Source organism: Pelmatolapia mariae, linkage group LG13, assembly GCF_036321145.2.
Source record: "Pelmatolapia mariae isolate MD_Pm_ZW linkage group LG13, Pm_UMD_F_2, whole genome shotgun sequence".
Classification (NCBI taxonomy): Eukaryota; Metazoa; Chordata; class Actinopteri; order Cichliformes; family Cichlidae; genus Pelmatolapia; species Pelmatolapia mariae.
In genome coordinates this window covers 12,229,366-12,253,981 of record NC_086238.1, presented here as the reverse complement: position 1 = coordinate 12,253,981, position 24,616 = coordinate 12,229,366, and the positions used below count along the sequence as shown (strand labels likewise).

Genomic DNA, 24,616 nt, shown 5'->3' with positions numbered 1-24,616 from the left:
GTACCGGGCTGGTTTGGCTTTCTCCTCTGCTACAATAAAACTTGCTTTCACGACAGCTTCACTTTGTGATTTTGCTCTGGTGAAAAAAGTCTGCTGAAATGTCAGATTCTTCTTTAGCTCTTCTACTTTCTGTAGTTTCTGCTCTGCATTTAGGTTTTTCAGCTTATCCTGACGTTTTGTCTCGTAGTGCCGTCTTAAATTAAATTCCTTAATTACAGCCACATTAGCTCCACTAATAAGACACACGGGTTTACCAGCAATGTCTGTAAACATATATTCAGTCACCCACTGGCGCTGAAAGGCTCTGTTATCAGAATCAACTTTTCTCTCCACCATTGTGAGCGACTAGCTTCGCAATAACAAAAGTTTGACTTGATTGACGGGAATGTTCCCAGTTAGCCTAGCGTTCAGCAAGGAGGCTGCAGCTCTGCATTATGGGATCTGTAGTTTGTATATTATTAGCGCCTCATGTCACCGGGCCATGCATAATAATAATAGTACATCTATATAAAATGATCTCGCGGGCCGGATATAAATGTACGCCGGGCCGGATGTGGCCCGCGGGCCTTGACTTTGACACATGTGGTCTACATGAAAGCCTGTGTATATACTCGTTTTTGTATCCCAGTAATCATTTTTAAATGTCATTCTGTATTGCTGCTCTAAATAAACTTTTGTTATGGTGTACTGTAAAACATACAACTGATCAAAGTTTACTGTGTTTTCATAAAATTAGCAAGTCCAGTGATTAGCTGGAGATAATGGTTAACAGCAGACGACCCAAAAGACTTTGTTCCCAACCTAATGTCGTTACCTCTCTAACCTGCTCCGAGTCATTTGTGCCATGACACTTCCTCTGCTCTCATTAACGGGATATTCTTTTTTCATGCCTTCAATTACACACACTCATTTCCTATGTGTCCCTCAGGACTGTATTTCTAGATTATAGATGATATTCCACACACCCCAGAGGCTGGTGTGTCTGGTCTGTGTGAGTGGCCATGTCGTGTGACATAATTCAGTGTCTGCTGTACTGCCACTTGTACATATGGAGTGATCAAGTTGATCACATAAAGGCTTTTTAAACTTCTGTATTTCTCTTGTCTTGATTTCATCTCCAGCTGGTTACCACTTGATATCCCGATTTATTTTATTTATACTGACGATGTTTTTTATGCTGTAAGAAAATATGTTTCACATAATTTTCTGACCTGACATCACCCCCTTGATTTACATATTGAAAAAGCATTTACAGCACTTTGTTTTGCTGTCTTGTTAGTGATATGAGCAGTACAGTGATGCCATTAAAAGGAGAAACTAATATTATTTTTGTACACAAGTCAGCAGTTTTCACTTCTTCATCGGGCCAGCTCACTTCCTGAGTAAGAGACAGACTAAAAATGAGGACAAGGACAGTGGGAGAACCCCACAGCTGTGTGTTATTTCCCTATAAAGCAGTACCTAGCACTGCAGATGCCTCAGACAGTGTGACTTTCTTTTTTGCTGCACGGAGAGTCTGGCTCCAGAGAGAGAGAGTCGTCCGGTCTATCCATCCAAGACGACATGGCAAGTAATGCTCGCATGACAGTCTCTATTTCCTTCCTTCTATCACCGTCTGTTCACATCAGCATTCCTAAGAGACAAGTCAGAGGTGTTACGGATAGCAACTATAGTGGTCCCTTTTCTGTGAGCATGTGAATGTCATTTGATTTGTTTCTTGGAGATTGGCTATTAAGCAGAGGACTGAGACTTCAGTATTGTCATTGTTTAGAGCCTGAATGTGCTTGCTTGCTTGTGTTATGGCTCTAGAGATGGCCCCGGTGGAGAAGGATACCTATGGTGCACACAAGTTCAGTGCCATGAATCCTAACAGGACTCCATATATCAGTGACAAAGCAAAGGAACTAGCAGGTAAAGCTGTTTTGTGTTGAATGTCACCATATAATACAAGCTGATTATTTATTTTAAGCTTAACTTCATCTGAGCTCTCAAATGAAGTTAAGTAGTAATTTTGTTTTGTCTTTTTCATCAGTGTTTCTGTATCCATCTGTGTGATCCTTGTACTGCCTGTGAGAGTTTAAGCTGTTTCTATGGCCAAAGTTATGTTATTACAAATGCTTCTCCTTCATAAAGTCCTAACATTTGGTGTCATTTGTAAATAACGGACTGTTACAGAAATCTCAGTCAGCTCTTTCTTCTTACAGTGTCTCTGTACTGCATATTGGTCTCATCCACCCTCTTGATTTCATGATTTGGAGGCTTTTTAACAGACTACAACCTTAGAACAAGCTGAACAGGAACAAGAACATCACACCCTCGAGACTTTTGGTTTTTACCACACAAATTACTGAGTGATTGAGGTAGTTTGGCATTTACTGTCTGACTGTAAATCTCACCCTGAGTGAGATAGGATGCTTAACATGAGTGTTTACAATACAGTTTTGTTTGATTTGAACATATGTCCACCCAAAATCTGTTCTGCCAAATGTCTGCGATGGATTATATGGCCAAAGCTTACATACTTTAAAAAAACACACAAAAAAACACAGAGATTTAAAAAGCGTTCTTTTAAAATGTTAATGTTAGGGCGGTCCAGTGGTTAGGGATGTTGCCTCCCAGCAAGATTGGCCTCAGTTTAATCTCCTGACAGGGGAAAAGCTTTCTAAGTGGATTTCAGTGTTTTCCGCTTTATGTGGATCCACTGCTCTAATGCTTTAGAAAAGTCTAATGGACTTTTCCTCAAAGTCCGAGTGATTGTGACTTAATTTTACTTTATCTGTTAATAGCTGTCAGATCAAGATGTTGCCTTACAAACTTCATACACTGACTTGTGGCTGTGAATGATGCACCATCTCTCCTCTCAAGCAGACAGTTTTTTCTAAAGGTTATTAATGGATTTCTAGTTCTTGTCTTGACTTCCTCTAAGTGACATTTTTAATGACATTTTCAGACAGAGGAAATTGAAACCTTTTTATAACTTGTCTCTGATTGTCGTGCATCGATAAGCTTCATTTTTAGATCCTCACCAGGGGCTCGGCTGACTGAGGATCTCAGAGGAGTTAGCGGTAGGTGCTTCTTCAGGTCTGAAGAAATAGAAAAATCGTGAAGTTCTGAAGATGTCCTTAGGAAAAAAAGTTGATGTTGATGAATTTATAACTAGAAGGATATCCAGACATTTTCACATACATTGCAGTTTTTTTATGTCTATTCTAAAGTCTTAAAACAGCAGAAGAAATGTTATATTTCTAAATGCCTGTGTGTCACAGGGGTTGAATGTATTTAATTCCACTTAAAGATATCAGCAAAATTTCCGAGATTTACAGCTATACGTCGACATCGAAGTGTCACATCTACTTTCACTGCATCATAACACTTAGTGGTGAGACTGATGTCAGTGGAATCAAATATATTGATCTGAGGTTGTACATCAGGGTTCACATGAGCCCATAATCAAATCTCCACAACCAGTTGTGGGGATTGTGAAGACTGCGGAGCAAAAGAAAAGCTAAAAACACAGAAAAGGATGACAAGACAGAGGACACCAAGCCAGACGTATTTATAGATGGTGAGAAATTGATACTGAGAGTGTGCAGCAGAAGGCAGAGTAACTGATAAAGAGACAGACCGAAGAGAAAGAGAGGGAGAGAGTAGGCAGGGCTCTAGGTATGTGAGAACAACAGCGTACTGGGCCAGTGGGACAGAGAGGGGGAGTCAGACGTAAAGGGAAGAGGGGAGCCAGAGGAGAGTGTGAGGTTAAGAGTGTGTGTGTGTGTGTATGTGTGTGTGAGTGTAAAATCAGACAGAGTGCAAGACTGTGAGCCAGGGAGAGAGATGCTCGAAGAGGATGAGGAGTAACAGGGCGAGGCAACAGCGAGAGGAGCCGGTAGAGCGTGTATGTGAGGAATAGTGTGTGAACAGAGGGATGCGGTCATGTCTCTGTGAGAAGGAGCAGTATAGCAACGGTAACCATGCTGAGCCCCAAGATAAAACAGGCACGCCGGGGTAAGCACAGTCCCTCCTCCCTTTCCTCCATCCTTCATCCAGGCTTCATTTTTCTGTCTTGCCTTCCTTTCCTGCTGCTTTCTGCTTCTTTTTTCTTTTCCTTTTTTTATTTAACTTGCTGCTGCTGCAGAGCTTAGTCTGCTGTCTTTTTCGTAGTGTATCATCAATATTGTCATTAGTGCTTTCACTGATAATGACATGCAGAGCAGTGTGTCCTTGCATCCCAGTGAACATTTTTACTAGCAATTTGACTCATTTTCTTGCATGATCCTGAGTGTAGTGGCTTCAGCTGTTCTGTGGAGAGCTCACTGAGCGTTAACAGGCTCTACTATAGGGTGATGTAATCCGACATGTCTTCCTCAGGTGATTACACTACCCTTATTCCTAGATTTAATTCTGATGGAGATGAGGCACGTTGTAGTAAGCATCGGTGCTGGGAAGATAATTTTCCGCCTCAAATTCACTTGTATTGTGACGTGTGCACCTGAACGCATGACTGTATCTCTGTTCAAGGTTTCCCCAGCTATTTGGTTGTGGGTTTTTGGCAGGTGACAGAGATCCAATTGGGAGGAATGCGTGACTCTCTGCCCCTGTAAATCACAACAGCTGACTCTCAAACATAGTTCCTCTAATGGTGGGTAAAATCCATTTGTGACCACAGAAGTTGGAACACTAAATATATGTTCCTCTCACATGATATTGTGAAGATTAATATTGAAGCTGTAAATCAGACGAACAGCTCCTGCCACCGAGATTATCATGATGCAATGTATAAATACTTCCTGTGCTCTTCATAGCAAGTGGTTGGTAGATAACACACAGTTTGGCACACTGTTGCAGGTGCCATGGGCAGTTGTGACAGCTGCCACCTTAATTTGAGGAAAAAATGATTATTATTGTAATTGCTGTTTCGAAACATCTTCATGGAGCCTCATATTTCTGTGTCTTTAGGCGAAGATGTTCCTTCGTTTCTCCCCTGGCAGCTGATCACTTGTTCTAGGCCAGCTGTAAAAATCGGATCATAAAAGATGATGGGGTGGAGAAGTGCCTCCTCTTTCTCCTTCACGAATACAGTCAGAGAGTGCAGTAGCCGCTTCGGTTTTGCTTGCCATGTCTTGTGCGCTTGCCATCTCTCATTTGCTGTAATGGTATCCTCCTTTGATTAGATTCCCAGCTCTGCTCTCCACTGACCCTTTTATGCAGCATCTTTTAGGGCAAATTCAAACAGCATCTCAGAGCTGGGTCTGGATCCTACTCTGTTATGCTGGAAGACATTTATAAAACTGTGAATGATGTGGATGAAGCTCCTCTATTATCTGTATAGTTGGATAATTACTGAAACATTTGAGTGGATAGCATAAGGGCTTTAGTAAATATTATGTGGTCCTTGAGATAGCATAGATTCAAAATTGAGAGGAAGACCATTCTGAACTGAGCTGTGCTTATCATAATCACTAATAAATGTATTATTGCACCCTTATCTCATTCAAATGGTAATGACATATAATAAATTTTATACTAATAACTGAATTATTTCAATAATAACTAAATAATTTACATTTAAATCATCTAAACGTTGGAGCAGCTATCCACAAGGTAAAACCTCATAGAATATATTCAAATACTACAACTGTTTCTACCACCACAGTGAGTCCTTGTTACTTTAGATTAAACTGTTTATATATGCATTTACAACACTTACAATCGGCTTAAATTGTAAACTACTCAGCGGTGAATAAAATAGTTTCAGTCAGCTTCACTGCAACCAAACAGCAAAACGCTACAGTAATGCATCATTTATAATCTTAACCAGCGTGAGCCCTTTTACTTTTGATACTACAGTGGGCGGATGTAGCTGACATGTCTGCACCAGAACGTATGACTATAGTTCTGTTCAAGGCTTACATTCACTCAAATACTGGGTCGGGTAAGACGCTGTACTTTACTTCAGTATTACAATTTTTAAGCTTTACTTTCTATTTTTACTGTGTTAATCATTAATCTCAAAATATTCAGGTGTTGCCATGTTAAGTAACAGACCTGAAAACTTCTTCCATCACTGGTTATTACCAGTGAGCTTATAAAAATAGCTCATTAGTGATTGTGTTATAGGTTAGGTGAGAAGTAAGCAATATGATCCTTGTTAACTAATAGTTGACAGAATAATAAAAATCATTTCCTTCTTGAGGTTTTGTTTTGCTTTTATATAGAAGTATGAGACACGGTTACATTATATCTGCTGTATTTATAAACCTTGATGAGCCTGCTTCAGCTGTCATTTTGGAAATGACTGCTTCACACAGTCATTCTTCTTCCTTCTCAGCAATCATGACTCTGCAAAGGAAGGATGTCCAGCAAGGGGAGAAATAGAAATGAGGAGTCCAGACAGAGAGCTGATAACAGAGAGAGAGAAAGAGAGAGGGAGGGAGAGGAAGAGAGAGATGAAGAGAAGAAACAGGAGAGGGAAAGGAAAGAGAGATCTCTGTCCAGGCCCTTAAAGATACCTTCCCTGCTGTCCTCAGCAGAAAGCAAAATGCAATTAACAAGGAAAAAAGATGCCATTGATTTCTCTCTTCTCCCCTCTGCCTGTGCCTTGTGTTTATCTCTCTCCTTTCTCTTGCTGGTTGACTCCCCAGGGATCGCTCTACTGTCACAGTTTTTGCTCCATTCCTTTGGCATACAGATGCTAATATATAATCCATATTTTAATTCCGGCTGTAGCAGTCAAAGCACAGTCTGATCCAAAGCAAAACCTGTCTATGTATAGCAATGAGACTGGAAATAATGAATGCCCTTGTTAATATCTGAAACAAATTAAAAAATGTACAGAAATAGACAGATTTCTGAAAACAAGATGGCTTTGCAGTGAAATGGAGGCATTCCCTTTGTAGGCTGAATTCAGATGAAATCTTGATGCATGGCCCATGCTGTGGGCTTAGCGGTACCCAAGGGAGACTACAAAGAAAGATTTAGAAAATTACTTATCCTGTGTCTTTGTGGAATACTGTCTCTGTCACTCTTTTTCTGATCTCAATGTGTGTACCCATGCAGCGCGGTCCAAAAGCATGGTTCTGGGAGAGTTGACAAGGGTTTCCAGGCCCTGTTCTCCTCTGGATCATGAGAAAGCGCTGAAGGCGGGCTGGCTCAAGAGACAGCGGAGTATCATGAAAAACTGGCAGCTGCGCTGGTTTGTCCTGAGGACCGAAGCTCTGTATTTCTACAAGGATCAGGATGAAAGCAAAGCACAGGTATTGCAAAATAGCACATATGAGGCATTGACATCATGTCACCTGTTGCAAGGCTGCTCTGTTATATTCCATCGTATTCCCCCTGAAACGTCTGAGCCAACTTCTTGAACTGATCCGATTAGTATTTAGAACCCAAAACTGATCACTCAACTGTGTTTTTCAACTAAAATAAAATCAAATGTGCTTTCCATTGTCTTAAATAGCCAAGTGAAATAAAAGTGACCATGTGGTTTGTTTTTTTAAACTGCTTGCTAAATGAAATACTTGGTGTCGAGCTATGGCTGGGTAAATATCATTATCTTTCACACAGAAAATCAGCTCCATTAAGACCTCCCACAGTCTCCATTAAAGCCATAGTGTGTTGTTACTGCCTTGACACATACACTGATTATGTGGTAACTACCTACCCTGTGGTTGTGTCTGAAGCACTTAGTTTTTGACCTTTGACCCTATCTGTGCTGAAAGGATCAAAAATGCTAGTACATCAGGAAGCACCAGTAGGATAAGTAGATGAAGAGATGTTTCCCTGAGTCATTCCTCCCTCCATCATCATTGCCTCCCTCTGTTGGACAATTGCCCAGAGTCCCGTGTACTCAGCGCTCCATAATATTTAACATTCACTACACGCCCTTGTCCAGAACCTCTGATATCTCACACCTTCCTCGCTTTTCTCCGGCAGGGTTGTATTCCTCTTCAGGGTAGTCAGGTCAATGAGGTGCCTGCCAATCAGGACGAGCCTGGCCGCCACCTTTTTGAAATTGTTCCAGGTGAGTTGGCACAGTGACAGTTCTGTTATATAAGGAAACAAGTAAGTAAATAAGCCTTGTTCAAGAGATGCTGAACAATCTGTTTAGCACCGAGTGCCAAATAGAAAACTTCGCACTTGGCTCCCTTTAGATTTTTAGGTCAAACTTTATGTTTTACCTAGCGGTACTTTTCTCTGTGTTGCTTAAAATTGTGATCAGACTATACACGCAGCAAAGCATATCCTCTGTTTAACCTGTGCTGATCCAAGTATCTCTTGTACCGTCTGGTAGTTTTAGATGGTCACAGTGAAGAACAATTTTAAGATATTAAGATGACTCCCTGATGTCATTGTTCAAAATGTTACTATATATAGATATACATAAATCATGCTTACAATGAGCTTAAAGTGCAATGAATTCTAACAGATAAAAGTACCCAGCTGTAAATAAATGTGCCCCACTGCAACTAAACGTAAAAGCAAAATCCTCCAGTAATGCATGCATTAATAATTAATGTAATTAGAATATAATGTAGCCTAGACTGGGGCCATTTTCGTACACAGTGAGCACTTTTACTTTTGATACTGATAATGCTAAATGCATTCACTAGGTGTATGTTTGAGCCACTGTACTCTATGTAGATATTACAGTTTTTACTTTGCTAATTCTAAGGCTTCATATATCACGATGTGATAAAAAAAAAAAAATAATCTGATCCTTAACGAGGTCTAAAATTATTTAAATACAACCTGAAATGAACAACAACAACACATACATATTTCATGATTATTTATTTAACCAAAATTAGTCCAAAATGCCAAAGCAGTGTATAAAAACTATGTGATTCACATTGACATGATCTTGTAAAACCACTTTTAGCAATAATAACTTCACGTTATTATTTCTTGTATGATTTTATCAGTGTCCTAAATTATTGTTGAGGAATTGTGTCCCACTCTTCTTTACAACATTGCTTCAGCTCATCGAGGTTTGTGGGCATTCATTTATCCACAACATGCTTAAGATCCCTCCACAGTATTTCATGGTTGAGGTCTCGACCTTGACTGGGACATTTCACACCTTGATTCTTTTTATTTTCAACCATTTTCTTGTAGATTTGCTGCTTTATCTAAGCTTTATCTTTCAGATTGATGACCTCACATTTGACCATTTGATTTGGCTGCAAAACAAGCCCAAATCACAATCCACCACTGGGCTTGACAGTTTGTGCTAAAATGCTGTGTTTGATTTTGTCTGCCCAAAGAAGGTTTTTAACCCTCCTAAGCCAAGCTGCAATGCTCTATTTGGAAATAAGATGCTTTCTATTGGCAACTGTTCAGACAGGTCATTCTACTGTCATGAACTTTAAGTTTTAACATGCTAACTGAGGCCTGTAGAGTCTTAACTCTTAAGTTTTTTGTTTGTTTGTTTTCAGTTTCTCTGAGTATTTCATGGTCCGACCATTGGGTGAATTTACTGGGACTTCGACTTCTGGGGAAGGCTGGCAAAGGTCTTAAACGTTTTCCCCTTCGGAATAATCTTTCTAACTGTAAAATGATAGACTTCAAATTGTTTGGAAATCAACTTCCCACATTGATAGGCAGCAACAATTGCATCTCTAAGATCATTAGTGACATATTTCCTCCTAGCCATTGTGTTGGTTAATATCTGAATCCTCCAGAGAAGCAAACTGTCAAACATCTACTTTCTAGATGATCACTGTCTGATGATCAGTAAATTAAGTACATTTGATCAGCAGTACCTGGCTCTTACTTACCTCCTTAATTCCTATCAAAGTAGTAAGGGTGCACTTAGTTTTTGACACACTGCCTTTGCATTATGGCTTAGCATGTGTTAAATAAATAACAACACAGTTTTGTAGTTCATCTGAGGTTGCATTTACATAATTTTAAGAGCTGCAGATTATTTTTTATCATATCTAGATACATAAAATCCCAATTTAAAAGGGGGTGTACTTTCTTTTTACCATGAACACCTTCCTGCTGCTCGATGGATTTGAATATTAATATCCAAAATTCCTTTAATTTTTTTAGACAGTACTTTACTTTTATTTATTTACCACCTTACATAAAATCAGCTGTTTCAGTTCTTTTTACAGAAGCATGAATATCAAATTTCCATTGCAATATAAGTGGATTTTTTCCCTCATACATTAAATTTAGGAAGCGGTTCCAGAAATATATAAAACACATTTGTTTTAGGAAAACGGCTGGCAATAAATATGTAGAGTTTGTAATAAATGGTTTATTATATGCAAATGCACTGCCCTCAGTCTCATGTGACCTTGTAGGAAAAGACTGTCTTGTTGAAAAAAACAGTGTGAAAACACACGTGAGGAAAGGTCCAGGACAGAGAGAGAAAAGAGTGAAAAGCATGGTGCAGTTGCTGGTGTCCCATGGGAAGCCTTCTCTTTCTGGGTTGTTTGTCTCTCACACACAACACACTATGCACCACAGTGGAGGACTTAGCAATGAATGCGGGTACTAATATGTATTCTCCACAATGAGCCATGTGCAATCCTTGCTAAACCCACTTTTCAAATCCTGTGTTTTGTATTGCTTTTTCTAAAATATGTGAGTTAAGTTTTATGCTTTTATCTCTGCTGAGTATTTCCACCTCTTCAAAGGCAAAGGGGTACGACGGGAGAGAATTCCACATAGGGTAATCAAAGCTGTGCTGAAATGAACTAAATGTCAAACTGAAATGTCATCCCGGGTGGCATCAAGCTGTGTTCACCCAGAGGAAGAAAAGGCAGAGCTGCATGATTGTGTCTTTGTACTTTACAGGGGCGCTTGAGCTAATGAGGTTATTGAAAATACTGATATTGATATTAGCAGTTGGTGGAGATTGTTTGCAAATGAGATCTGTAAACAAAGTAATTCTGCAAAGTCACTTGCAATCTAATTTGCAGAGGTGCTATCTGTTTTGTGTTTGATTCCATATGATTAATAGTGAATTTGAAATGTGCTAGTCATTATTCCATAGGGACCAAGACAAAATTGAAGCATGGCTTTCTTTTCAGCAGGGGCTGGAGAAAAGGATCGAACTGGTATAAGCCATGAATCATTCCTGCTGATGGCCAGCTCCCAGAGCGACATGGAAGAATGGGTCAGAGCCATACGTAGAGCTATATGGGCTCCACTTGGTGGAGGTTTGAGTCTTTAAAATGTCCTTGTATAGACACACATGAACACAGAAGGGTCTGCATGCCTTAAAAAAGGGATACGGGGTTTGCATGAGAAAAATTTTGAGCTATTAGTCACCTGAATTTCTTGGTTTTGTGACTGAAGGTGTCTTTGGGCAGCACCTAGAGGAGACAATGTTGTATGAATCCCAATGTGGCCCTCAGAGACTAGTCCCTGTGCTGGTTGAGCAGTGTGTATGCTTCATCCGTGAAAATGGACTCAAGGAGGAGGGCCTTTTCAGGGCTCCCGGACAGACCAATCATGTTAGAGAACTGCAGGATGCCTTTGACCGCGGTGAGAAGCCAGTGTTTGACAGGTGAGGCAGTGGGAGGGGGAATTTTATCCACAACAGTATGGTAAGCCATTATCTGTATGGAATAGTACTCTATATTGTGCAGTCTTTTTCTCTTTCAGTTCCACAGACGTCCACACAGTGGCATCACTGTTAAAGCTGTACATACGAGAGCTGCCAGAGCCTATAATCCCATTCTCCAAATACACACAGTTTCTCTCTTGCGCTCAGCTTCTTACCAAGGATAAAGAAATGGTACTGAATTGTCTACTTAAGACTTTACTGGTACATTTCAAAATCTGTTCTTGGCAATAAACATCTACTTTTTTCCAAGGGTATTACAGAGCTCGGCAAACAGGTGAAATCACTTCCTCAGGTCAACTACAACCTCCTTGAGTACATCTGCAAGTACGTAAACTGTATCTTGTCACCTATATATATCAGTGCTGATGTCATTGTGATGGGACTCATTATTCTGTCTTCACGGCTTCACAACTGATGATTTGTCAGCCTATCAAACCAGAGACATTCATTACACCCACATTGTCTTCATCAGGGGAAGTGACATCACTCTGCATAATTGCATATCTTCTCTAACTCCTTACATTATGGGAAAAAATCCCACACACCAGTCACAATGAGACCTCTCAATCATCTGACCTGATTATTTTTTAAAGCCAGCTTTAGCAAAGCTTAGCACTGATGATTATATGAAAATAAGTTTTGCTTTTGGTTATGTCTGTTCAGGTTTCTGGATGAGGTGCAGTCTCACTCCAATGAGAATAAGATGAGTGTTCAGAACCTGGCCACTGTGTTTGGACCTAATATCCTTCGGCCCAGAGTGGAGGATCCAGTCACCATGATGGAGGGTTAGAGAGCATATCGATCTTTGCTAATTTAATGCAAATTTGTGAACAAAAGCTTGCATTTCAATCAGTGTGTACAAAGTTTCAAGATAACTTGAGAAATTTGTTGTATTTTTGTTTGGCATTCTAAACAGGAAGTACGCAGGTGCAGCACCTAATGACTGTGCTGATTAGTGAACACTCCCGACTTTACCAACGTGAGGAGCCAGAAACAGACATTAAGGTTCCCATACAGCGCCAGGAGAGCCAAAGGTGCAAGGTGGAATGGCTTTCACAAGAAGACCCTGACCACCCACATCCCTCAGGGACAAGCTCCAAAACGCCTAACGAAAAAGCCCAACCTTCCACTTCTACAGACATTAAGGTAACAGCAGTGAGCCCTGTTACACTGGACAGGGGTGAGGAAAGTCAGACTGAAGGGAAGAGCAAAAGCAAGACAGAGGAAGACATCAAGACTGAAGGAAAAGTTGGAAGCGATGCAGCTGTTAGCCCTAGCAAACAGGCTAAAGCCTTGCCTTCCTGGAGATCCACCTTCAAGGGCAGTGCAACCTCAGGTGGGCCAAGAGGGAAAATAGGGGGATCTGCAGGGGACGTGTCGGCTGCCGGGGGGAGCAACTGGTTAATGAATGGTCTGTCATCCCTCCGAGCCCACAGACGTACCACCTCATCTGGGGACAGACTAAAAGACTCAACTCTATCGCTAAAGGATTCAACCCTCTCCCTTAAAGAAACTACTCTTAAAGACTCTCACAGAGACTCTGATGAAGACTCTTCTCGAACATCCTTGTCTCACAGAGCTCTCCACCAATCCCACAGACTGTCTGCTTATGACAACGTGGCCCCCTCCAGTCTAAGTCTACCTGCTGACACTTCGCCCATCTGGACGTCTTACGAAATTTCATTGTCTGAGCCAGAAGGCAGCGATAAAGCAACAAAATTAGAATCGAGTCAAGAGAGGCCCACACAGTTGAAGGACTGTGCAAATACTTTGCATCACAGTCCAAGCTGCAATGAAGATGATGATCTTGCAGAAACAAATGAAGATGCCACAAGCAAGGTGGCCCAGCTCAAGCAGGAACTGAAGAAACAGAGGGCGAGCTATGAAGCCCGTATCCACAAGTAAGAATGAGTCATTTGTCATTCTGTTTAGAATAGCCATTCAAAATCAAAATGTATTATTTATTTACTCATTATTATTCATACATGTAATATTTTTCATTAATTATATTTATTTCATTTGAGGTTGGAGGAGTCCTGTTCCAACTACCAGTCCCAGATAAACCGCCTCGAGGAGGAGCTAGACCAGGAGAAGAAGAAGTTTCACATGCTGGAGATCCGACTCAGGAACTCAGAGCGGGCACATCAAGATGCAGAAAATCGCAACATTCTCCTTCAGCAAGAGATGGAGGAATTCTTCAAAACCCTCGGAGATCTAACTACAGGAGCAACACGGACCAAATAGACCAGACCAGCCTGCCTTCATCTGGTCCATCAGTGGAGGAGGAGTTCAGTTACTGGGACGCCCAACCAGCCCCAAAGCTTTGAAGACCAAATACCTCTAGCGCAGTACTAATTGCCATCTTTTAGTACAGCTCTCTTGTGCCTACACTGACCAGTGCCGGTGCCAAACAAGAACTCCTCTGGACCAAGCACCTCTTATTTGTCATTCCTTGCTGTTATACACCATAGGTCATTTAATTAGCAATTGAAATTTCCTTGTAAGAAACCAGAAAAGGCCTTACTAAAAGTTCTGAGGTACATAATACATAGATACGTTATTGTTGATGCTGATATTCTAGAAAGAAATGTAAGCTTTCAGTAAAAGAAAGAATAATGTGAGACGTTAAAATTCAACTCTTTTATTTGCAGGAGTTGAAGGTTGACAGTTTCCATTTTCTGATGTATATATTTGGTCTGTTAGTGAGGCAAGTGACCTTCCCAAAAGATACCATAAAAGGTTAACTCGTGGCTGACAGTGTTTGGCCAATCAGAATGCATTGTACCAGTAATGCTGAATGGCTCTTTTTTCCCCACATGTACCTGCACTAATATCAGATTTACTCAGAGGCAAAATCCTGCTTAGTCTCTTCTATTGGTTTTATTTCTAAGGACAATGAAGGAGGAGCAAAAAAATAAATAAAAAAAATTGAATTGTGGCCAAGAAAGGGTCAGGACAGTGTCACATTCCCCAAAGTGCATTTTGGGAGCTGATGCTAGGGGTTACTGCCTGGAGTGCCCTACCATGAAAAAAAAAACAGGCAAAAAGGACATTTTGGGAATTTGAGCCTTACAAAAAGTTATCCTGGCAAAAGCAAATGTCTGTTTCCCGACTCTCTGAAAGCATAAATACAGTGCAATCTACAGTAAAATGTACAGATCTGTCACTAACTTTACTAATCCATGAACTATACTGCACAGAAAACAAAATGCATATAAATAGTGCTTCTGGATTAAATGTACATTACATACAATGCATCCTAGCTTGAAATAAACAAATAAATAAATAAATACAGAAAACAATACAGAAAAAAATATATACTTTTTTGCATTTCTTTCAAAATGATGTGTGCCAAGATACTGTTTCTTCACAAACATGTTTGAATGAGTGCATGTGTGAGGTAGAACTCAGAAAGATGCACCACAGAAGAGAGAAGCATCTGCGATGGAAGAGAACTAAAAATCATGGAATTGAGTAAGGGCACTTAAATTAAATAACTTAAATATCAGACAGCTGTAGATAATATCAGACAGTAGGATAAAGTGACTAATTTAGACTTGGTGTCTGGTGATGTCCCCAAAACAGCACTCAATCTAGCCAGTAGGGTTGTTACAGCGCTCCCAGTAATCATCGACTCATTCTACATTTCTACTCGCTCTCTTTTCATCCAGCTCTTGCTCATCCAACAGACCGTCAACTACAAATTACATCTAAGTGAAAGAACTAGTCAGAATACAATCAGTTTACAGTACGCTATAGTAATAAAAAAAAAAAAGGAAACAGTGTCAGGGCATTGACCGTTAGACTGTTTGCTATAAATATGCTAACTTGGATGCAGCAAGGGGCACTTTCTACAAGATGAGGAACAATATCAAAATAAAATCATCGGTTTGCATTAAGATCCAAGATCAAGTGTGCTATAGTTTACTGTTAGACAGAATTAGTGTTCATTCAAATGCCCCTCCCAACCCACCCCCCACCCAAAAAGAAAAAACTATACAAAAATATACTCAACATAATTTTAGTGCTAATGGTATGGCATCTGAATTTGTAGTACTAGCTAAAACAAGAAAAAAAATCAGATCCGTCTCTTTCATAACATACATCACAGTTTCACATCAAAACTCTCTGCAGCAAAAATACAGTAATAATGATACAATTGCAAACCACAGTCATTTACAGCTTTATATTGGGGGGGGGGACAATCTGTACATTAAAAAGCATGGCTCTACAAACTAACATGACAAGTTTCATTGGCCTAAACCCTTTCCCATCACACACGCTAATGAGAAAGGACATTTCCGCGTTGTTCGCGTGTATGTGCACTGCGTGTCAAACGTTATCTGCAGCAGGCCAGCGCACCCAAAGAGGTGTGACCGTCTAAGCTGCTGTCTGTTTCCGAGGTCATGGTGGGGTCACTGCTTGGGTCAGTGGGCTCTGTGGACATGGACGAGATGTCATTGGCCGAAGAGGAAGAGGAAGATGTGGGCTGAGGAGGGCTGTCAATCACTGCTGCACCTGTGCTGCGAAAAACACACATCAACGCCTACGTTTCGTCAAAAATACACAAGTTAGTGATATTTTCTGGTGTTTTACAAGAAAATAAGCTACTTTCTGCTACAAATGATTTATATTAGGATGGGACTGGGCAAGCAGGATGTGCATCATTTACTTCGGCTCGGGAGATTAAGTGGGTCATCCCACTCCATCCCACTCTCTTCAGCTCGTACTGTATAGCCCTCTAAGAGGTCAGTAAGACTAGAAAGCCAAGATATATTAGTGCAGTCCATCTTGATGTCTCCCTGGCTTTACTAATAAACCATTTGTGCATTACTCAGTCATGCACAGAGAGTGGATGTCTGAATCTTATGAAACTACAACTTGTCTTGTTATCTGATAAACAAACATTATGTGAAAAATATTGCAGATGAATCCTTTCCACCTTCTTATCTCCCTAAGTTCTCAAGATCACTCACCTAAAGGAGACGGCTGGCCTCTTATAACTCCGTTCCTTTTCCATTCCTCCCATTCACTCACTTCCTTATAAATCAGCTCTGCAAAAAAAAGGAATTTTTTTTTCATTCAATCTGGTGGGAGGGAGAGAGGAATCATCATATGCTTTCCCGTATAGCTGGAGTGTACTGCATACTGTACGGTCCAAATAGCAACATGTTACTAATTTGGACTGGCTGTGTTGGTGTGACCCTTCTAAAAATGATTGAGGGGTCATTATCACCTGGCAGGGATAAGGATGAGCTCATCCTGCTGCATAACTGAAAGTGATATTTACTCACAATCTTAAGTCCTCTCATGCCCAATAGAGTCAGGTTCCCCACAGTGGAAAACACTAACTGAGAGGCTTTAAAAAGGTGTCTAAAGTCACTAAATACACCATCTGGCAGCCATGGCAAAGATGCAGAGCTTCATCTGATGTTTCTTTGCATTTATACAGTCAATCCTGCTCTATTGGATATCTTTGGACATGTTTTTTGTGCTTTATTTTAATAGAAATTGATTAGGTCGCTTCATCACCATTCATAACATCCTTATCACAAACTCTGGCCACCTGGTAATTTGCCACAGCGTGTACATCATACTAAGTATCACTTTCAATCATCATAGCTTTCTGGTTCATTTCTGTGTGGCTTCTGTCTGGCAGGTAAATAATAAATTAAGAGTCAAACATTTACAGTCACAGGAGGCTGTCTAACCTTTCCACTCTTCCACGGTGTGCTCCCTTTCATCCAGCTGTTTGTCCGGGATTTTTGGTGGGGGCTGAGAACGAAAAAATGGTTTAAATGGCACGTTGGTGGTACAAGAGTGATGCCAAGTTTCCACTGAAAGTGATGTGATTAAAATCTCATGTAACACATTCAAGAATCACGCAGTATCAGCGATCCACTTACCGCTTCCACTTCAGCTGGATCATACCAAACGTTAATATAGGGGTGCCGCAGGGCCTCGTCTACCGAAATACGCTTGGAGGCGTCAATTACTAACATCTTGGATAAGAGATCTCTAGCTTGGCTTGCTGTGGGGGATTAACAAAAAAAAAATGATGGCAATTAAGATCCCATGCTATTGATCACAAGGATGTCATTTGATGAATCATTTATTGGTTGTTTAAGTCATGACAAGAAACACCACCTTTCAGTTTGTTGTGATCAGAGTCGGCAGGGAAGAGAACATCTGGGAAGAGTTTCTCAAAGCTGTATCCAGCATAGCGGGGCCTGTTTTCTACGTACGTTCTTACTGAATGGTTCAGCTTCATTAGAAAGTCCTGAGATGGAGTGCCTAGCTGCTCAATTACCTTGTTCCACTGGTCGATGTCTGAAGTGTAAATGTTAAGGGAAAAGGCCACATACATACGCTCCAAAAGACCATAAGGGCAACATGACATTTAGCTTTCTTTGAGGCGCACACACTAACAGCTCTACTCACATATCTGCACACCAACTCTAGACTACAGGATCTATGGTGGCATGGCTATTCACTTCTTTCCTATTGAGCCAATACATAACTATAGTGTGTACTCTCTCGGCGGCTGCCACCATTTATTATCTAGATTTGTCTGCATTTTATCTCGATATGTGGAAGCAGCAAAGGAATGACAGAGGTAATGTTGGTGGAATGGCAGAGTGAAAAACTCTCAGGATGATGGTGGATCTCTTCACACTAGATGAAGTGATGACACAGTGATAAATCAATGATGGGGAAGGATACGATCAGTGCCAGGGAACAACACACTTCCCCTGATCATCTCAGCCACAATGCATCCCACTGACCATACATCCACTGGAGGTGGACATTTAGATGGCAGGGAGGTGGACATGCAAACAAAAACGGTGAAGAGAAGGGAAAAAAAGGACACAAATGAACAAAAATAAAACTAAGTGAGAAGAATGTAAAACGGAACAGAAGAGGTGCGGCGATTAGAACAGAAGTGAAGCCGCGACAGCCGGATGTGGGTGAGCTCGAGTGGGAGAAAGCATTGTTGAACAGACAGTTAATGACGTGATGATGAAACAGATAGGAAAATTGACCGGAGAAAAATCTGACAGAAACTTTATAAAAGACTGTTAAAAATAACGGTGAGGAAGAATTTAAAAGACACAAGGATACAATCCCTTCCTGGGAAAAGGATTTTATGCCGAACCATTTCCGCTAGTATGCAGCCCACAGACCATATGTCCACTGAACAAAGCCAATAAGAGGTAAGGAGAATGCACAGCAACAGGTTAGTTATATATAAGAGGTGAGTTAGCAAGCAATTTCCCTTCGTGTAAAGTAGCATGCAGCTTAAAGCAAGCAAGATTTATCTCTGAATATCAATTAAAGCCTCATACTATGGTGCAACGGAAGTTCATTTTTTTACACTGAAAATCTAAAATGGCAGACGGTGTAGACTAATAAGATACAGCACAAAGGAAATCACCCACCATTGGCTTGGTAGCCCATGCCCAGGATAACCTCTGGTGCTCTGTAGTACCGTGTAACTACATACGGTGTCATCAGGAGGCCCGTCGCAGCTGTCCGAGCCAAGCCGAAGTCTAAAATCTTTAGTGTGCAATCTGACTTGACGACAATATTACTGGGCTTGAGGTCCTACAGAGGAGCAAACAAGCAAAATGGCTTAGAACATCCTTCTCCGTTTCAACAAAAGGCAGATGTGTTTACTGAGATGTTTTCCTCACTTTCATATAAATCTCATGGCAACAGGCTGATGTTCCATGCTAAGGACAAAATAATACTTCTTTCTTGAACAATGTTTGATCAATACTCGTTTCAGTAAGCAGCAATTATCAGGTATCGGTGCCACAAGCACACTTGGCTGCATGTTTCTTGCAATACTGATGCGTTGCTCTTGTAAATCACAGTGCATCCATTCATTTCACACCTGCTTCTAACTGATCCATATGAGAAAATGATTCACCTTCCATCGTCAGAGGAGGTGAGAAGTCTGTATCAGCTTACAAGAACGGATAGGAAATCAGGATTTTGTTCAAAGATGTTTTATTAGGAATGTTTGCTCTGTCTTTTAGTAGCTATAACAACATATGCTCTATAATAACAATATAATTATAAAGTAATCAGATTTCCGTTGGGGTTTAGTCATTAAAACTGTATTGAAAGACTGCATTCACCACCTAAAGGTGTGCCGGATGACCGTTTGCCCTAACACCTCAGCGTCAAGTATCACAGCAGGTTTAACAGGTCAGAACACTCCCTGGCATTAGTGTGTGTATTCATGGCCAGCTGATGCTTACCCTGTGAATGATGCCCGCAGCATGGAGGTGTTTTATACCACACAACATCTGATAGAGCAGATAGGAGAGCCTCTCGTGGTCTAGCTCCATCTGTATGACCTGGCACAGGTTGGCATCCATCAGCTCCATCACCAAGTATCTGACGGAGCGGAAACCGTTTACAGTTTAAGCTAAAGAGGCATTTCAAGCAAACACATGACAGGATTTATTATATTTAGATTGTATACTGCCTGTGTAACTTGATACTTACACATCTTGGAATTCTTCAAATGATTTTTGTGGTGTAAATACATTTAACAGTCCAATGATCTGCGGGTATAAAATTGCATTAATCAAAATCATATTTTTGTGGCATTTCAAAATAAAATACAACTTGGGTCGCATGCACACTCAAACACACTGAAACCATTACAATGTCTCCTACTGGTGAAAAGTATCTGAGTACTTTGCCCACTTACATTTTTGTGATTGACACATTTCATTAGGACTAGCTCTCTGTACGCCCTCTTGGCATGGGTCTGATTTTGAAACGGCCGGCTCAGCTTCTTGATGGCAACATTTCTTTCAAGGATTTGGTCGTAAGCAGAGCTGAAGAGCACATAAATCAGCATAAATGGGTGTAAGACATGATAAAAAAATAACGATATTCAAGTTCAACACCTTCGAGGTCTGAGCTTGTAACATCAAGTGGCACAATTTACAGCTGATGTGGGATTGAATTTTAGTTTTATCAGTAACAGAAGGTGTCATTAAATTAGATTGTCGTGGACTAATGGAAAGAGTGACCGCTATTTCTCCAAGCAGCTGTTGACTGAATACGAATGAGGCTGAACCACTCACCAGACGATACCCTGTGCTCCTGATCCAATGGGTCTTAAATTCTGGTATCGCTTCAGCACGGTGAATGTTGAGTCCCCCACATCGACGCTGTAGAACTCCTTTTCTCTCTTGTTTTTATTCATGGTGAAATCTTTGATTACTGCCTTCTGTGCATCCAAAAATGTCCTCTGTGGAGACGGAGATGTGTTTAAATATTTTGCAGAGCCAGAACTACACAATAGATATCCCACTTGCCCTTCCCTGCTCCAGAGAAAGCAGATTAGGAGTAAAGGAGAAAAGAGAGTGCTGAATTTCACACTAAAAGCATGCGTTGCAATTCCTCATCTCAGCAAACTCTGAAACGCACCAAGACGGCAGATTTGATATCGTCAGCCGTGGTGGCAGAACAGCAGGCCGCGGGGAGGTCTACTTCATCATATGAAACACAACTCACAGAGTGACTCTATCACATGGAAAATCAAGCCCGGTGATAATTCCGCTGAGTTTGGACCCCAGCCCAGGAATCCAGCTCAGTTCTACAAGCAGGTCCTCCACGGGCACATGTTAACTGGGTCAGGTTCCACCATGAGACTGCGAGCCCAGATAATACACAACACACGGATGCCGACTGGTGCGCACGATGTTCATCAAACTGAAATGCCTAAAACCTAAAAAAGGAGAAAAACTAAGCAGCTTCCTTTCACTTTCTTCAGTTCTTACATAAGTGACATAATCACCCTCCCCATTCTCATTCTTCCACTCTTCCGACACACACTGTCCATATGAGGGATATAATTGCCAGAATGAAGTGAGTCAGCTCTCCTTCTGTTCCTCCAACGTCACAAAGACGTCCATAACATCCACCTCCCTCACAACATGAAAATAGACATGCTGCTTCTTTTTATATTCCAGACCGGAAGACAATTGTGCTCATCCAAGTTATGACGGCTTAAACGGCACCGCTGTTGGTATGTAGCGATGGCTGTGATATGAATAGTTATTAGCTGCACATACGACGGATGATCTAAGCCATTATTTTTTGCAGTAATGGCTATCTGTGATGATAATTCGGGCCAGATTATTACAGTGAGGAAATTGCACTTGATATCTTCTTGCGCCCTATATTCATACTTGGTCACACACTGTGTTAATATCAATGTCCCTAATGTGAAATAACCGGTATTGATGCCTAGAACTGCACGTGGCAGCAGCAAATTCCCCTAAAATCAATTGCCTTACTGCTAGATTGCAGTTATGTGTCAGCTGCAGTATTTATAAGGATTGCAGCAGCCACATTAGTAGTCTCATGCAGCACTCAAGAGGCTGGGAGTTTGGACGGATTTAAAGGCATGCAGAGTGCTGCGAATCATCGAGCAGCTCCAGTCTTTCTGCAAAAGCACAAATACAGCAGGTCATTCACAGAGTTCACTGCCTTCTAAAGATTCACCATTTATTTTCTATAAAAAGAAAAAGTTGCTTCACTCTACTGATTTAACAAATAGCTTCCAAAGTCTATACTTCATTCAGTCTGCTCCTAGCGATACATATAAACATTAACACAAGAAAACCAGCATTTGCAATTTACCACAGCAGAATACAATCTCCCATTGTCCCAGCTTACATGCATCACTCATCAACAGACACAAGGGATATGTCAGCCATGTACATGTTTATTAGAGTTTGCCTCGTGGATACTTTCTGTCATATAGCAAACCTTAAAATATGCTCAATCAGAAGTTTAGACAACCTGCTTTCCAGCGCACACGCGCAGAGAATGTACGGAAAAAGACTACAAGAAGAAAATGACCGCGCTGAGCCTCAGCGATACACATTAATAACAGAGACCGAGTGAAGGACCGCTATTATTCATCTTCAACCCATGTCAGAGTGTTAACCTTGGACACACGACCCCTCTGCCTTGTCCTGTCGATGGCAGAGATAGCTGACGGTGATAATAACAGCAACATCGCGATATGACAGTCAGTCAGGCCCTGATTTTGACACAGTCGGTGATGACACCGGCCGGCTTCTCCCTGAATCTGTGAGCGAACCGTACACGGACTATTAGACTTTGACGACATTTAAAACAAACAAGAGGGATTCTGTTAATCAGTGAGGCTACAATGTAACACAACAGCCGCTCGGTGAAGCGGCGTGAACGTAGCCACTTGTGACCCTCCCCCCACAACCAAACAATAAGCACGTCTGAGGAGCGGAGGTGCGAATCCTCCTCTTACCTCTGTCATCAAATCATCAAACTATCGATCCCCCGGCTGCTCGTTCAGCGGTGAAACGTTCCGGGGCTGCGGGCTATTTGTTTATGCCGCCGCTGAATGATCATTTATTCGGCTGCGCGGCTTAAAAATACATGACCTCACCAAATTTATTGCCTACGTTTCCATCTGACTGCCACTGACAGGCCGGGACGCGCAGTGCGCACGGGGCATGCGTCCCACCAACACGACGTCACTCGTGCACAGAGACACACCCACCTCCTCCTACATCCATCCTTGCTTCCGCTTATGTATCCAGCTATTTAAAAATAGTTTTGGCCAACTTCCGTTTGAAAAATATATTTATTCTGCATACTTTATACTCGTTATGCCCACAGTGGCAGTTCCGAAAATGAATAAATATTCTATTGTTAAGGGAAATTAATCAGAGCCGTCGTAAAAATAATGATCATACTTCTAGTCAACAAAGCTCAGCAATGCAGAAATGTGATTTCCAGCTTTCAGTTTGTAATGAAAAGTGAATAATCAAAGTGAATGTCATACAATTTACCCACACAGCCATAAAGACAGTGGAAGTTCCAGGCTGTGTGGATCACTGAACACACAGGTCAGACAGAATAGTGTCCACGTTTTTTGTTTTCCTGTAAGTAAAACAAAACACTTTGGAAACTGATGCCAACCTCTTCCTAAAACTGACTTTGTTGCAAAATCCTTCACAGGGGTATGAAGTGAAGGTATGAAGTGAAGCTCTGGAACAGCTTCAAGCAAAGGGAATTCATAGAGTTTTTTATACTGTTTTCCCCTCCTTTGTCAAGTCTGTTAGGTTATTAGGATATTTTTAATAGTCTAAAACTGAAGATATTTCATTTAATTTTATCTATCTATCTATCTATCTATCTATCTATCTATCTATCTATCTATCTATCTATCTATTCATTTTTCAACGTAGCAAATGATGGGTTTCTTTCATCAATGATGCTAGTTTAAATTTCTATTTTACCTTAGTTAAACTGTCAGTATTTCTCATATATATGCAATATTACAGTGGTTTCAATAAAATTATTTCAAAGTTGGACTCGTCTTTTCCCGGAATAGTCACTGATGTAGCGGAACAGAAGATATAATATTGAATCGAAGGCAATATTTATTATCTCCTGTAAGCTGTTGGGTAATTTGTAGAGGATGAATGCTCTGCAGAAATCCACAGCATATTATGAAAAAGGGTACCATCTACAGTCCATCCATCAGTTCCTTCCTTCACCCACACCGGCGTACACTACACCAGCGTACGCTGCACGGAGCCTGCGAAGGCATGTGACTGAGTAAGGACATGAGATAAAATTATGTTAACTTAGCGCTGAGTAGTTTAAATTCTCCCAGCACCCACCTCACAACCCTGGACGGTCGTTATTCATCTTTGTCCCTGCGTAGGTACAGACCCTGCAGAGACAAGCTGCGCGCAAAAAAAAAAAAGACCTGGACAGCGATGGATAAACGTCCCAGTACAGACTCCCGCAGCAAGACGAGGCTACTACGGTTTCTTACCCCCTGTTCGAAGAGAGCCCGCAGTGTTATGATCATTGTTGAGGAGCAGCCCCACAGCAGCAAGCTCCTGCCCACTGGCGTGGCCGAGATCGTCCGTTCTACCCGGGCTTCTCTGTAGCGCACCAACCCCGGGGATCCACCGCACCTTTGGGCGTCAGACGGATTAGTTAAAT

The 24,616-nt window shown here is 41.2% G+C and overlaps 2 protein-coding genes across 13 annotated transcripts; one reads left to right on the top strand and one right to left on the bottom strand.

The window, feature by feature from the left end:
- The first annotated feature begins 1,778 nt into the window (after window positions 1-1,778).
- Window positions 1,779-15,503, top strand: arhgap22 (Rho GTPase activating protein 22). 7 transcript variants are annotated; one of them, XM_063492311.1, is made up of 12 exons: window positions 1,779-1,911; window positions 3,007-3,065; window positions 7,054-7,250; window positions 7,930-8,017; window positions 9,432-9,506; window positions 11,043-11,168; window positions 11,308-11,518; window positions 11,617-11,749; window positions 11,829-11,902; window positions 12,242-12,363; window positions 12,495-13,479; window positions 13,603-15,503. In XM_063492311.1, exons 3-12 carry the CDS (start codon window positions 7,068-7,070, stop codon window positions 13,820-13,822), a joined length of 2,217 nt encoding a protein of 738 aa, XP_063348381.1. In that variant the 5' UTR covers window positions 1,779-1,911; window positions 3,007-3,065; window positions 7,054-7,067; the 3' UTR covers window positions 13,823-15,503. The 7 variants fall into 7 exon arrangements, with proteins under 7 accessions (XP_063348381.1, XP_063348377.1, XP_063348379.1 ...); XM_063492307.1 differs by lacking the exon at window positions 3,007-3,065; XM_063492310.1 differs by lacking the exons at window positions 1,779-1,911; window positions 3,007-3,065 and adding an exon at window positions 3,092-4,002.
- On the bottom strand, window positions 14,204-24,604 carry mapk8a (mitogen-activated protein kinase 8a). 6 transcript variants are annotated; one of them, XM_063492320.1, is made up of 12 exons: window positions 24,444-24,604; window positions 20,686-20,852; window positions 20,304-20,433; window positions 20,096-20,154; window positions 19,846-19,984; window positions 19,018-19,183; window positions 18,701-18,772; window positions 17,726-17,908; window positions 17,485-17,609; window positions 17,290-17,353; window positions 16,555-16,632; window positions 14,204-16,096 (listed from the first exon to the last, which is right to left on the bottom strand). In XM_063492320.1, the coding sequence occupies exons 1-12, from the start codon at window positions 24,477-24,479 to the stop codon at window positions 15,918-15,920; spliced, it is 1,398 nt and encodes a 465-aa protein (XP_063348390.1). In that variant the 5' UTR covers window positions 24,480-24,604; the 3' UTR covers window positions 14,204-15,917. The 6 variants fall into 6 exon arrangements, with proteins under 6 accessions (XP_063348390.1, XP_063348385.1, XP_063348387.1 ...); XM_063492315.2 differs by lacking the exon at window positions 18,701-18,772 and adding an exon at window positions 18,302-18,373; XM_063492317.1 differs by lacking the exons at window positions 18,701-18,772; window positions 24,444-24,604 and adding exons at window positions 18,302-18,373; window positions 24,286-24,412.
- Window positions 24,605-24,616: the final 12 nt, after the last annotated feature.